The sequence below is a fragment of the Macaca mulatta genome, chromosome 6 (assembly GCF_049350105.2).
Source record: "Macaca mulatta isolate MMU2019108-1 chromosome 6, T2T-MMU8v2.0, whole genome shotgun sequence".
NCBI lineage: Eukaryota > Metazoa > Chordata > Mammalia > Primates > Cercopithecidae > Macaca > Macaca mulatta.
In genome coordinates this window covers 95,374,750-95,390,514 of record NC_133411.1, presented here as the reverse complement: position 1 = coordinate 95,390,514, position 15,765 = coordinate 95,374,750, and the positions used below count along the sequence as shown (strand labels likewise).

Sequence of the window (15,765 nt, the reverse complement as noted above, 5' to 3'; positions counted from 1 at the left end):
TCCTATAAGGAATCGGGGATTGGAAGATAAAATTAGCTAACACCACCGAGAAGACAAACAAGAAATCCCTGCAGCATGGCCGATAATCATCTGCACTTTGTTTATACCTTAGGATCCGTTTGTTTTTTCACATGGCTTCCATGCTTCTCTGTCTTCCCCCAAAGGCATACTCATGTTTAGAGAACGTGTAATAAAAATATTAGATTAAACAATAACAGGACTGCTTTTCTCTTACTGGAAATTCACACAATTTATATAAATATATAAACATTCAGGAAGAATATTAACCAAATACTTTTCCCGCTGAAATGAAATTACTTTCTTACTTGATTCCTTTTTTTTTCACTGAGACAGGGTTTTGCTTTGTCACCCAGGCTGGAGTGCAGTGGTGCAATCTCTGCTCATTGCAACCTTTGCCTCCCAGGTTCAAGTGATCCTCCTGCCTCAGCTTCCACAGTAGCTGGGACTACAGGCGCATGCCAGCACACCCAGCTAATTTTTGTGTTTTTAGTAGAGAGGGGTTTCACCATGTTGCCCAGGCTGGTCTCGAACTCCTGAGTTCAAGCAATCCACCTGCCTCGGCCTTTCAAAGTGCTGGGATAACAGGCCTGAGCCGCTGCACTCAGCCTCAAACTTGATCAATTTTTAAAAGCAAAGACTTAGACTATTTTCAGAATTTGTATTATTCCTAAATATAATTGAATGGGAAATATTTAATTTCTCCTTAGCATCACAATCATATCTTCATTTTTACAAACATCTTAGTAATTAATGGTTCTTCACCTGACCACTGTTACTACCACTAGTAGCTGGACACTCTTAGGGTCTGCTTATCTATCCCAGAGATCAATTTTAGTTGGTTTATGTACGCTAGGCTCCTCAGTTTTTAAGGCTTACATACACAACAAGAAATCTAGTCCATCTGGATATACTTTGTGATCTTGATTCTACATTCCCCAAGAGATGAACTACTGAACAGCCCATTCCAAGCCAAGCCGTATGGTTTCTAACCATCCATTCACTCATTCAGCAAATATTTGTTTAGTGAGCTTCTACTGTGGGTCAAGCACTGAACTACACATTGTAAATACTTAGATACAAAGAGCACCCATTGCTTTCAGAGATATCCCTGGTGAATTCACCATTACAAATCCCCAAGGTAAATGCTATGTTAAAAGATGCTGGAGGATGAGAGGGCTCCAGGGAACTTTCCCAAGGAAACTTCCCAGAAAAGGTCATGCTTAAATAAGCTTTCAAAGATGAGTAACAGGCCAAATAATGGAGAAGGGAATTCCAAGCAGCAGGAACCACAGATGCTACAGCATGAAAGCATGGGCCTGAAGGTGCTTTTAGAAAACTCCAGTCTTTAGATGCAGCTGAAGGCTGGGTGTACACAGGGGTATAGAGAGAAAAGAAGCTGGACTAAAAGACAGGCCCTGATGGTCAACAGCCTCTTACGCCATGTCTAGATTTTTACCCTGAAATTAATCAAGAGCCACTTCAGACATTTTAGCGAGTGGCTTCATCAGATTGGTGTTTGAGAAAAACCATTCTGGCCAAAGTGTAAATGACTCAGGTGAGCCAGAGGGTTACTACAGTAATCCAGGTGAGATAGGGAATACTAAAAAATGAATCTGTTGAGGAGAGAATATGATGAGGTCAGTTTGGGGTAACCTGGGATAGTTGCTAGAAAGTTGACCTGAGCACACTTCTTGGTTTATATGGTATACGGTTTACCCTTGCAGCCCTCGAAACAGCATACATTTCAGTATGGACGGCACACTCTCACTGCACGGTCTGCAGACATAGTAAACTAGCCAGTAGCACTGTAAGCTACTGCTAACTCTAGACTTGTAGTTTTGTAGTTTTGAAATAGTTGGCTATCCTTGAATTTTCCACATTGCAAAATTTGCTTTTTGAATTTTAATCACTTTGATTTAGCCTTGAATCACAGCAAAACAAAACAAAAACAAACAAACAAACAAAAAACCAACTGTGTTCTAGTTGTCTTGCTTACTGGGAAATCTGGTGGGAGAAAGAAAAAAAGCCAGAGAAATCCTTCCCCCGGCTATGTTTATTGGCCAGCACTCCACAGGGCATACCAAGAAGATAAGAACAGGAGGAGTGGGGGTCAATCTTCTCTTCTAGGGGTACCCAGGAGTGGAGGACTGTGGTCCTTGGTGTTTTGGTTCAGTCTGTTAACATATAGAAAACTAACAGGAAGCCACACAGCTTTGAAAACTATGTTACAAAGTCCTTTGCCATAATTTCTTACAGTAAAATTATTTTGATAAGTGAATATTTGGATTATTCATGTTTCTCTAATAATAATTCCATTTCATATGCCAAGGAGTTACTATATATGTCTGTGTCTGGAAATAAGGGAAAAGATCTAAGCTAGAGATATTCAATTATAACTCAATTAACAAAAACAAAGTAAAAGACTTTTTTTCTTATTTTATTATATTTTATATTTTAAGTTGTAGGGTACATGTGCACAACATGCAGGTATGTTACATATGTATACATGTGCCATGTTGGTGTGCTGTGCCCGTTAACTTGTCATTTACATTAGGTATTTCTCCTAATGTTATCCCTCCCCACTCCCCCACCCCACGACAGGCCCCGTTGTGTGATGTTCCCCACCCTGTGTCCAACTGTTCTCATTGTTCAGTTCCCACCTATGAGTGAGAACACGCAGTGTTTGGTTTTCTTTCCTTGCAATAGTTTGCTCAGAATGATGGTTTCTAGCTTCATCTATGTCCCTACACAGACATGAACTCATACAGTAAAGGACATTTTTTATCCCATACTCTTTTTGCATGTGAAAGAAGAACTGTCTCTATCTTAAAGGTGAACAACCAAAATAAATATATGGACGTATCAAATATTCCAAATAATAGGCTACAATAACTAAACAAATATTTGGGTTTTTTAATTTAATGATCAAAAACCAGACTGTCATCCTGCCACATGTTCTGATGTGAATGGATATAAAAAGTTCAGCAATTCATACACTTTATAAATTTCATTGTTTAAAATATGATTAACTCCAAAACTTTGATTTCCAACACAAAGAAAATACTTCATTGAATCTTGAATTTACAGACAACGTTAAAGTGATAAGATTTTATAAGTCTGAGATTCTATTCAGAATAGTAAAAATTAAACTAATGAAACTATGTGAACTACTAGCTCATTAAAATTTTTATTTTAACTTATAAACATGTATTATGCAAAAATTAAAGGTTATTTTTGATTATTTCAATTGGTACACCAAGAAAATGCTGAGTTATTGAGTATTATTCTAGGTTCATAAAACCCCAAAGTGTAAATGCATTTTATATCTTCATAAAAACACCTTACATAAAAGACCAATATGAAGTAACACAAGAAATCAGCACATTTTCTACCTCTTGATAGCAGTGACCAGAAATAGAATTCTTGAAAAAAATTAAATAAAATAAAACCAGCTTCTTAGTTAGCAACTTTAGAGTTTTCCGGTCTGTTATGTGGTTGGACTACTGCTGGAGTGTCTGGGTTGGGTTGACCACCCATCTAGCACTCAATCCACATGCCCAGTTTTGTGGGTGTCTTTCTGCCCTTATGTTTTTAAAGTCATGTTTGATTTTTCACTGACCTCCTGTTATGATGACCTTTGAAGCAAAAACATTACTATTCTCCCCCATGAGCTATGCATGATGTTGTAAACGTGATTTAAGTATTGGGCAGAGGGTTTAAAAAAAAAATCCATGTAGGAAGCCAAATAAATTTTGGGGAAAATGCAAAAATTTAAACCTCTGAGAATTTCCCAGGAGCCACACACTATTTCCAGAGTTTGAAAAGAATGTGGTAAGAAGTTTTACAAAACGGAGACTATTAAAGATAAGTAACAGAAAGAAAAGGGAAATGTAATTCATTTGTTGAACAAAATAAAAGACAGTGTTTTAAAAAGTACATTTAATAATGCCTAGATGTACTCCAAGTGGTACCACATGGTTTCTTAGGGCAGCTAGGGTTTGGTCTCGCCTTAATGATGACATGTGGAATGTTAAAGTCAGGAAAAGGCTCAGAAACCATGTAGGATTTCTTCGTTGCTGCTGTTGTTATTGTTTGAAACAGTCTCACTCTGTCGTCCAGGCTGGAGTGCGGTGGTACAATCTTAGCTCACTGTAACCTCTGCCTCCCCGGTTCAAGCGACTCTCTTGCCTCAGCCTCCTCAGTAGCTGAGATTACAGGTGTGAGCCACCACACCTGGCTAATTTTTCTATTTTTATAGAGACGGTGTTTCACCTGTTGGCCAGGCTGGTCTCGAACTCCTGACGTCAAGTGATCCACCCACCTCAGCCTCCCAAAGTGCTAGGATTACAGGCATGAGTCACTGTGCCCAGTTAGCCAAGTAGGATTTCTGATCTACTATCACCACATCCAACTTCAACCCAAGTAGTGCTGGGTATTTTACAGGTGGCCTCTGTTCGAACAAAGTGTTTCACAGCTTTAAGAAAAATTTGAAAATCATTAATTCAGTCTGGAATTCAGAAAGGTAAATTCACTTCAAGTAACAATGCGCAGATTTGAGAGTGGAACCTCTTTCTCCTGACTACTGGTCCAGGTTTTATTTCTCTACCTCACGGCAACTCAAATGAATTCAGCCTGCGAATATGGAAGATACTGTTACAATGTAGCACAGTTAGGAAATAAGCCTAACTTTTTTCTTAGACACTACACTCTTTTGTCCACTTAGACTTTTAATTGTTTTTATTTAAAACTGAGTCACGTTTCTATTTTTTGTCTGTTTTTTGTTGGTTTGTTTGTTTTTTTACTTTTACTCTTTGGTTGGTGTGTGTGTGTGAGACAAGGTTTCACTCTTTTGCACAGGCTGGAGTGCAAGAGTAAATGCTGCATTTACTCTTTCTTCTTTATGAACAGAACTCGATGTAGCTAAGGGTTGCAGTATAATTAGCTAAAGACTATATTTCCCAGCTTCCCTTACAGGTAGTGAGCCCTAGGACTAAGTTCTACCAATAAATGTAAGCAGAGGCTGTTGAGTGAGACTCATTCCGCTGGCACATGTATTTGCCCTTTCTCTCTCCCTTTTCTTTCTGCCTAAAATGGTCACATTTTGTACAGAACTTCCTTTGTCACAACTGTGGAGCAGAAATGTCGAAGGATACTGAGGCACATCGAAGACAAGGAATAACACACCAGCGCTGGAACTTTAGGCTTTCGTTGGCTGGTTGCTGTTAATCAAATTCCTACTTGGTACACTTTGGGGCAAAGTCATATGATGAAAATGCTTCAATTACTATCATAGTTTAAAAGTAGCATAGTAATGATAGCCTAAATGTGTAAAGTCATTTCAAAGGATATTTATCGTTCACTGGTAGTAACAGAAGTTTGAATCTTCTATTCCTGTTTTTAAAAGGATCCCAAACTCTGAATGTGACAGTAGGACCATAGTTCGATGTGTGGAAAAAGGCTTTCCGGGGAAATTCCTCTGAAACCAAATCTTTGTGCAGTAAAACTGATTTTAATCAGAGTACCTAAAGGGAATAGAAGTGTACTATTCTCATGTTTTGATTTACAAAATTATGTCTAGAAATAAACAATGCTATTGTTTTCCTGAAGATAATATCCATATATTAATACAAACAGTGTAAGGGTCTGTTATCTCAGGTTAATTAAATACATAGTGGGAAAGACAAAGAGAGATGGGTTAAAGAGTAAAAATATACAATTAGATAGAAGAAATAAATTCAGTGCTTGACAGTAGAGTAGAGTGATTATAGTTAAACAAAAATGTCTTGTACTCAGGAGACATACACCCTAAATTCCTTAACTTGATCGCTATGCATTACATACATGTAACAAATTTTCACATATGCCTTATAAATTTGTACGAATATAAAGCATATAATATCAGAGCCCTGAAGAAACCTTGATGATGATGTAGCTCATCCTCTCTTTTTTCTATGGAAAAGACCAAAAAAAAAAAATTAAAAGAGATTAAGGCTATATTTCTTAACGTTTCACAATTCACTGGGTTCTTTCTTAAATGAAGGAACTTAATAGTGGAAGAAGAAAGTATTTCTTGTACTTACTTAAGAGTTCTCCCTGATTGACTTTTTATCCTGGCATCCCCATCAACTAGCATGCCCTTCCTCCCCCTACTTTTAACTCCTCCTTTCCCTAACCTGGTAACAGCCTTTAAGATCCAGGCACACTTGTGTCTGTCCTTGCTACCCGAGGCTAAGGAAACAGGATCTTATGAGCCCTGGAGTTTGAGGTTACAGTGAATTATGATCTCACCACTGCACTCCAAGCTGGACAGCAGAGTGAGATGCTGTCTCTAAACAAACAAACAAACAAACAAACAAAGACTCAGGCATGATCTCAACCGTAGAACTATAAACTGTCCCTGACTGCCCACCTCACAACACACCCATCCCCTAGCCAGGTAAGGAGCTTTTCCTCTTCACTGTCTGCACACTGTGCCTATACCATCTCACACTCCCTTCAGATCCTAGTGATCTGGGTACATGTTCTCTTTCCCAAAAGAAAAGTGAACACTCCAAGCGCAAGGACCAAACCCGTATCTCCCAGCATGCAGCATGGGATCTGACCACATATGCTTTCCCTAATACTTATTTTTTAGAAAATATATGCTAGTGAACCCTAGGGCAGCGAGGACAGATGCTGAATCAGTGGAATCTTACTCAGCTCTTTGGTGTAGTCTGAAACCCCTGCTCCTATTGACTTCAGCCAAACATAATCTCAGGAGAACTGGCCCCAAAAAGCCATAAAGAGGTTTAGAGGTTTAGTAACACTAGAAAGCTGTAAACAATCCATTTTAATGCATGGTACAATTCAAAGTATATGGTTTTGTCTTTTGGGAGGCTCTAAGAATTCAATTATAAGGATCAAATAAGAGCAGCTAAATAAACAGAACAGGCTCGATAAAATCATTTGTGCAAGTCTCTGGTCGCGCAGGCTTGGTTTCCTAGAACATTGCACAAGGTCCAGGTTTTTAAATTAATAGGTTAATCTAGGTTTAAGAAAGGAATAACAATGGAAAAAGCACTGATGTAAAGTGTAGCAGGAAATCCCACTATTGGAGGAAGCATATTTCCTAGAGCAGAGAGGAGAGAAACTAAAGCATTCCAAATGATATTCTTTAGGTAACATATTAAATTTCTTCTTTACCACATCAACTATAATTTAGTCATTTTAGTTGAAGATATTTCTAAATGAGAGCTCTCTGGTAATCCGCCCCCCCCCCCCACGTTTTTAATGAATGCTCTTTTCCCATTCATCATATTTTAAATGATTCTATAAATAATGTTATGTTAAAAAAGTTTTCTCTTCATAGTAGAGTACTAAATGAGGGTCCTATATAAAAGATCCTACAGAGTGAAATATTAGGAAATAACCAAATAATTGATATAGTCATTTTAATTGCTACCTTGTTATCTGTGACCTAGTTTGCTTAACAGTTTTTATGGAGCCTGATTCTCTGATATACTGGAGAACGTTAGATTCAGAATGGATGTAAGAATATTTTGATTTCTCTTTCACTTCTATTCAGTTGATAGTATTTCTGTAAAAACAAATCAGGCTAGTAAAACTCATTTTTAGTATTTTCCTAAACAGCAAGTTTATATTAAATTAGATTTAATAAAGAAGAACAACTTTTTTTCTATAATTATTATTCCCCACAGAGTATATATATCAAAGCAAACAGGAGAGAAAGTAATCTTATATTTTCTTGGAACACTATTGCACACAATCAAATAAAATGAACTTGAAGCCTACTTTTTTTTTTTTTTTTTTTGGTCAAACTAAAAACAAGTGTGAGAACTTGTGGAGCCAGCATCAGGTTCCTTAGTTTTCTACTTTGTCTAGCAGATCTTTAATCTTCAAACTCTTCTTGACAACCCTCATCTTTATGAGTCATCTACCTAACCAATGCACAAAAAGGCATGGATTTACGATTACAAATGTTCCCGATGGCATAGACTCCATTCTCAGAACATGTAAAGGTCTAGATGAAAACGCTATAGAGTTGTGAAATAATTGTCATTTGAAGGTATATAGAAAGACTTCTTCATGAGCAACACTAAGAATAATAAATAGATGGCAAAGTAAGACACAGACATATAACAGGGTGTTGTAAGACACATGCATAGGCACACTAACATGCACATACATGACCATGGCATGACTATGGTGTAAGGATTCTCTATAGTCTGCCAGATCAGCCCCCTTACTCGACAGTTACTTCTTAACGACGACAGCTTATTTCTCCAGTGAGGATGAATATAGCCTGAGGTGTGGACTCCTTCCTCAACATTTTGTTTCTTTGTGCCAAGGAGTCCATGTGTGCACCATGCATAAACATGTATGAGATTATAATGATAAAATGAGAAATTGAGCTAAGCCATCACTAAGCTGTACCAAACATCATAGACAAAGGGCATCGTAAGAAACAAGCCATATAAAACTATGATGTTGTTTGGAGGTAATTCCGAGTAACTCGTTTGTGTATTGTTCACTTTTGTTTCTTTGGCTTGGCTGCTAAGAAACTGAGAGTCATCTTTGCCATTAAATTCACATCCAGCCTCATAGTGTGTTCTTTCTTCTCTGGTCTTCATTTTGGCTAGGTAACATCTTTTTAAAAAATTTAAGTCATTTTTACTTACTTTCTTGTATTTCTTTTGAAAACCATTTTGATACTTTTTGATACAACACTAGAAGGAGAATAAAGAGAGGAAGGCAGGGGTTATGTAACTACATTATTTATTTATTTAATTTGTTGAACTTCTCTGAACCTCAAATTCATCTAAAATGGATGGATATTAGAACCAACCTCAATGGAGAAAATGTGGCAAGAGATCAGCTAATCTTTCTTTCTTCCTTCCTGATATTCCCATCAATAAGTAAATTGTGAATGTGCATGTGTGTGTAAATATGTGTGTTATATATGAAACTGTGCATATATATACACATATATTACAAGTAGATTATATGTACATACACATAGACACACAACCTCTCCCTGCTCCCCACCTACAAATTTCTGGGATCAAAATCTTATTCAAAAAGTCCTCACTCACCAATTTCCAAAGCACTTCAAGGTAAGCAAACACTAATCTATTCTTCACTACAAATGCTGTTTTGTTTTTTGTTAAAATTGTGATCTATGGAAGATATTGGAAATAAGTCTGTGAAACGAGCCATTTTATGAAAGCAGAGTTTCAGTAATCTCTATGCGTTAAATAGGAGGCTAAAAGAAATTCCTCCCTTTGGGTCCCCCTCCCATCTCTGTGATTTACTCTGCCTGTCTGCTGCAACAATCATCGCCACGGTACACAGTGCTCACCACTGACCTATTGCAGACAGTTAATCAAGAGCAGAGAGAGCAGCTTTCACAGTACAAGTAGTTACTTGTTCTCAACTTTTTAAAGTTCATAATTCAGTCTTACTGTCATTTCTTTCCTCTTGCCGGTGCTTTATGAAAGGTAAAGCTGAACAGAAAGAAAACCAGAGTCATTAACTGTTTGAAAGTTTAATGTGCTACCAAACCAGAATTAGATGTGATAATGAAATTTCCACAGTTGAAAGCAGACTTTGCTAACTGATGTATGTAGTGAGAAGGTGGTCACATAACCAATGAAAATAAAAACCGTACTCATTTTTTATATTTCTCATTCATTTTTTTGTTTAAACTGGCCAAATGCCAAATTAGACTTCAGTTGGGATACTTTAAAAAGCGGATTTAGTAAAATTCCACTTGTTTCGCTTAAGAAATATACATTCAATACTGACAGCAGAGATGTTGATCAAGTCACTTCATATCTAAAGACATTCCAGAACAATGGTTTAGGATTTATGGAATAACTTTGCTAACCTGTATTCAGCCATCTTGACTGGTCGGAAGAGCCATCCAAGTCACCAGAATCCTTTCCACGGAGCCACAGGATGGCTCACCGCACTCATGCAACTCTCCAGCCTGGTATTCAAGGCATGTCTAAATAGGATTCTGACTTATCCTTTCTAACCACTTCAATTTCTGCCTTGTGTGGTCAATATAATCAACATGGGTCATCATTTGTTCCCCAAATACAGCATATTCTTGTCTACCCCTTTGCCATTGCACATGCTTTTCTCTCCTCCTAACATTCTCAGCCATGGGGTCTCTTTGCCTCCCCTTGTCCAGGCATCCCCACCCACTGTGTCCCTCTTCCCAACACTTCCACTCAGGGACCTCTTACCTACCTCCATCTTTTGAAATTATATCCATTTAAAGTTCAGTTAAACTGCCCTTTTTTAAAGAAATTATTCCTTTTTGTCCACCCCAAACTAACCTGATCTCTCTCTTCTCCATCCAGAATCACTTACTTTAACTCTTGTATATCACTTCCATAGTCTTCGGCATACAGTAGGAGTTCATTTGCTCTATGACAAATGAATCAATGACTTATAGGCTATATTGCATTTTAATTTACCCCATAATCTTCTCCTCCTCCTTAGCTTATAACTTCCTTATGGCAAAGATGGGATTAGTGGGAGGAGGTACTTATTAATCTTTACAACCTTTACATTATCTAATAGTTTAATTGTACATAATCAAGAGTTGATAAATATGTCTTGAATTGCATGATTAAACTGGGTCGGCTGGGCTTGGTTAGAAGCACCTTAGGATCGTGCCTGGATTTATCAGAAGCAGTGCTAGTGATGCAAACGGTAATTTTCTTTGCTGATTCATAGCTGAATTTATATGACACTAAGCTTTGGAAGGTACCATTTTTCAAATTAAATATAAAAACAATAACCTTTCTGTGTGGAATGTTTTAAGTTCTCCTGGCTCCTTTCAGGCATGGGGACATCTCTGTAAGGTGTTGACCTAAATTTCTTCTGACCTAATTTCCTTGTTGCAAAAGGAATTCGGTGCAGCCAGCCCCCACTGCGGAAAGGTTTTGTTCTACATCACTGTCACATTTCAATGACAAATGGAATGAACTTTGTTAGTCCTTTTGAGATTCCAGAATAGCTCAGGATATTCCCCTCTAATATCTAAGAGGATGTCAGTGATTTGTCCTGCCGGCTACAGAGTAGAAAAGAGCCTCCCTCTGTCCCATGCATTCCCCCTGAGCAGCCAGGCATACCTCATGGAAGCACCAGACGCTACTTGCAAACATTTTTTGCTGCATGGTAGCTGAAAAGAAGGTTGCTGATGAAATAAAAGAATGAAAGTGGCAAAAATGATGCACTGGGCTCTTGATTCAAGAAAGAGAAATGCTTCTTGGCACTAACAAACTCTACTTTGGTTCTAGTTCTAAGTATTTTGAAATAAAAACAAACCTGTACTCCTATGATCAGAAAAAATAATTTTCCTCCTAATGATACAGATCGACAAGAAAGCTTGTTTTCCCCACTATATTGTGAACATGTGTGTATATTTGTAAGTATGTGTGTTTGAGAAAGAAGGGGCTAATACAAATAATAGGATTTAGTTCAAATAATTCAATAGCTATCAAAGCCATAAGACAATAGACAGGAATATAATAAAAATTCTTTTCTTTCCATTTCCTAAGAAAAGACAAAACAGTCTTCTACAGAGAATAGCTTTGGTGTATTACTTTCTGGAAGAAGAGGGGTTCCCTACTAGATGGCTCCCAGGGCTTCCTCTGTTGCTATTATTAACCAATGACCACCATCTGAATCATGTATTTTACAAGCAGTTTCGATGTGGGACCGACTGCTTTTCAGATTCAGAATTTTAATAATCATTTGAGCAATATGCTGAATGTACCTTAAAATGCTGAAAATTACTGGAATTCTCTCATGTTTGATCATACAAAATGTTACTCCATTATTTCCATTTGGAAGCAAGTCTCTTGGAAGGTCTTAAGGCACCACACCCTGCCAGTTGGTGATGTGGTCAGCAAAGTCGAGAGGAGGTCAAAGAAAGCAGCTGTCCCAGCAATTTAGCCTGAACCTAAATGGTAACATAAAGGAGAGTAAGAGGAGAGAAAAAGCTGACAAAGGAGAGCAAAACAGTCTGTTTCAAAAGCTTAAATAAAGATATAAGATAGGCAGTAGATAATTGAAAAGTTCCTTGTTGAAAAAGTTATTTCTAACAATAAAAAAAGAAGAAAAATAATCTGAAGGGGAAGGGAATTTTAATCATCCCCTCAACCAAATGCTGATCATCTCTTGGGAAACTCCCCCAAACGTCAAAAATCACAAGCAGAGTGAAAGATGCACCAAGATAAATAGGTTATATAAAAAGAAAGCAAGTCAAATTAGAGTCTTTAGCCAGCAAAGAGTCACTAAGCAATTACTAGGGGCAGACACAGTCCGTGTGCTAAGATAAATTATTACCCAATGGGCAAACCCCACTACTAATGTATTATTGCACCAAGATTGTGTTGTCCAATGGCCAGAAGAACTGATTATTTAGAATTGCATTTCTTATAGCCTAGTGCATAGTATTAACCTAAGTGCAGAGAGATGACAGCAGACAGCACAGAGGGGTAAGGGAGGGAGGGAGACAGAGACAAAGAGAGAGAGAGAGAGGGGATGTATATAAATGATAGGACTATAGTATTTGATTGGCTGGCTTGTGAGCAGAGCGGTTGATATATTACCTGGATGAAACAGAATACATTTTCTCTTGAGAGCACTTGCTGGCATCCCTAGATAGATCATCTACTGAAAGACAAAGAAAAAAAAATCTTTTGTGAAATCAAAGAAAATTATTATTTCCAGGAAGTTAGTTTTGGTGAAGGAATTTATTGTCATATTTCTGTGAGTTGCACAGTACCACAAGAATTTCTGAATGTGAAGCAAAATTTGAAAAGTTAAATGACGCAGTAAGACATGGTCACAGCAGATGCCATTACAAAATGGCCTAGGACAAGCTGTATATAAAGTAGAGACCTTGCCTGGGTGTTCTGCATCTCTTCCATTATCTTCTCCTTCTGAGTAAGGACTTGGCGTGACCCCTCCACTTTGGTTCATATATGATGCAGTAAAGCTTTTAACAACCAAGTAAATTGGTGACCCGAAAATGCATGTCAACACATATGTAAGCCCTCCGGTGAACTTTAAAGTCACTGCCTCTCATGCGGACTAGCTTTCCATGGTTGTGTAGTAGAAGATCTATTCCAGGAGCAAAGGAGACCCAGCTGTTGTGGTCTATTTACTTAGCATGGTGCCCTGGCACCAAGACTCTCAGATCCTGCTGCAATACACACTTGCTGTTGTGGAAGGATCTTCCCTCTGTCAGACACATGGAAAGGAGAACAACTTCTAAAACCCATTTTTACATTACCAAGAACAAAGATGACAATGTAAAGCAAAAGCCAGGTCAAATTTAGCTACTCATAAAATTGGCTGAGCCTGCCTCTGCTCAGGGGAAAGCCTTGCTGAATCTCCACTTTCAGAAGCTGCACTTGATTGAACAATTAGACTGAAAAACCCATCGTCCCACAAGGATTTGTGAAGTGTTGAGCGTCTAGTATATGGGTGTTCTGAATAAAAGGATTTTGCCAGGAGTTTTGAGATCAGAGATCCATGATTAATTTTGACTACTTGGATCAGTAAAGATTGTTTTCCTTTGAAACAGAGCACCTATAAAATTATGTAATTTGAGGTATAGGAAAATCATTGCCGAATGAGCAGAGTACTTTGCTGCCCACAGAATCCATTTGGTAATAATTTCAGCATGAAAAGTAAGACCATTATTTTGATAGAACAAACACATTTAAAAGTCATGAAAGATTATATCAGTTAAAATTATTTGCATAAAATACGTTTCAGCACAAACTCACTCAGGTGTAGTACTATTCACACCAGAAATGCAATTCAGTGTGAGCTGTTTCCTAAAGGAAAAGTGCATGTGAGAATTTAGATTATTTTGTCTAGCACAGCTGCTGCTTGTACTGCAAAAGCAGAGATGCAGCTGATGACAAGGTAGAATGGAACTTGACACCTCCACTGGCATCCAGCCAAGAATACAGAATGTTTTAGCCAGTCTATGGCATGTGATCCATTTCTTAATTGTTGATAACATATAATTAGGACAATCTAAGCCTAGTTTAATGAATGCAGTAAGTTAAACTGCAGTGCTTGACTATACTTGGATAGACTTTGTTAGTCTTGGAGCACGGAACTGCAGAGTAACATTTTATAAACAGTACAAAATGGAATCTTCCCTTTACAAACTATCAGCCTAGAATTATGGCCAACATCCTAACCCACAGTATAAATTCTGTGCACTGTATAAATGTCAACTGATATTCATGGCCAATGTGCCCAAAATAAATTTTCCCCTTGAAGATTTTAAAGGTAAGATTTATGTGAAGAAATTGGGCACATATTTTAAAATGACAGACTACACGTTCTGCTAATCAGTTATCAACCTGATTTATTTTGACAGACTTCTTTTTAAGATGATCAGAGCTCAGTCTAGTGTACTACACGGTTTTTTTTAAATGCAATGATTTTCTTGAAAATAATGAATTATTAACTTTTTATTAAAATAGATTCATTGCATTCATCTCTCCACACCCATATTACTTACCTGTTGGTTTTGTAAAAATATTGCCATTGTAGAGCATGAAAAGACCTTTACCAAGGCCATAAATAAATTCAGCTGAATTTTTCATATCTCTGGTAAGAGATTTATTTTTTCCAAAGGTGAGAAAAATCCTACCTAGGTATAAAAATAATACAAGAAATAAAAAAGTTTTGAGAAAAGACATTTTAGATTTTTGACTGAAAAAATAATTTTTAAGGGAAGCTCTATTTATCCACAGCAAGCATGCTTTCTCTGATTTTCTTTCTTTTTTTTTTTTGTCTTTAAATTTGTTCTAATGTTATCAGAATTGATTTTTAGTCTCAGTCATCCCAAAGGAACTGTCTTGAGTGAAGCTCTTATCGGGGAACTGTAATGAAGAACCAGCTCGCAAAGCTGTTACTATGGTGCTCACATATCTGAAGAAATTTTTAGTGGAAATAAAATTCCAAAGCACTAAATTTAGAGGTATTTCGTTTCCTAGTAAGAGGTATAAAAATAGTACTACTAGATACAATTTAAATTCCAAGGGGGAGATATTTATTTCTGTACGATACTCAACCATGTACATTCTAGAAAGCCAGTTTCTTTCCACAAGCCTTGAGACAAATTAAAAATCATGTTAACTAATTCCCTCTTAGCCCCCCATCCCACCAGAGAATAATAGTTTTAAAGAAGGAGTTCTTTTCCATTGTCACATTTTGATTTTTCTGTTGCTTTTAAGAAGAAACTTTACAAAGTAAAGCATAACTATCTGAAAAACGTATGCTTCTTCATATATTTAAGAAAAAAATATTGACAATGATGCATAATTATAGTTTTAGATACTAAATTGTATATTATCTCCAGAGGGCAAAGGAGAGTTAAAGAACATCCTTGGTGTCTTGGTATAGTTACTAGAAAGATCAGGTTTAAGCCATATTTTACATTAAAAGCAATAATTACTATGGTGTGCCTAAGTCAGCAAAATTCTCTTTTCCAAAAACGAAAATTTCCAGAAATCATGAAAAAGTATAGCCCTGAAATTAAAATATTTCTAAGTATCATATCATATGTAAATATAATTTTAATAAGCCTCTGCCCACTATTCAAATATATACCAAATTCCCCAAGTCAAATTACACTTCAGAAGTGTTGCCGAAATTACTACTTGAAGAAGAAATTTTAAAATCATCTTAAAAATT

General features: G+C 37.1%; 1 protein-coding gene across 27 annotated transcripts in view; it reads right to left on the bottom strand.

The window, feature by feature from the left end:
* Positions 1-15,765, bottom strand: part of LOC106998842 (uncharacterized) — a 181,696-nt gene that overhangs the window by 96,984 nt on the left and 68,947 nt on the right. For 6 of the 27 annotated variants that reach the window (XR_013418401.1, XR_013418398.1, XR_001445389.3 and 3 more), the window contains 4 exons: positions 14,588-14,719; positions 12,943-13,284; positions 12,651-12,711; positions 9,550-11,998 (listed from right to left, as the gene is read on the bottom strand). The exons of 1 other annotated variant lie outside the window; for it this stretch is intronic. Coding sequence is in view for 2 of the 26 variants with exons in the window: in XM_078004966.1 (XP_077861092.1) it covers positions 11,962-11,998; positions 12,651-12,714; positions 14,588-14,719 (233 nt within the window). In the remaining 24 variants the exon portion in view is untranslated. Of the gene's footprint in view, positions 1-2,924; positions 4,496-9,172; positions 9,525-9,549; positions 11,999-12,650; positions 12,715-12,942; positions 13,285-14,587; positions 14,720-15,765 lie in introns of those variants that run through there. 20 more of the 27 variants (XR_013418404.1, XR_003730422.2, XR_013418415.1 and 17 more) reach the window with 10 other exon arrangements.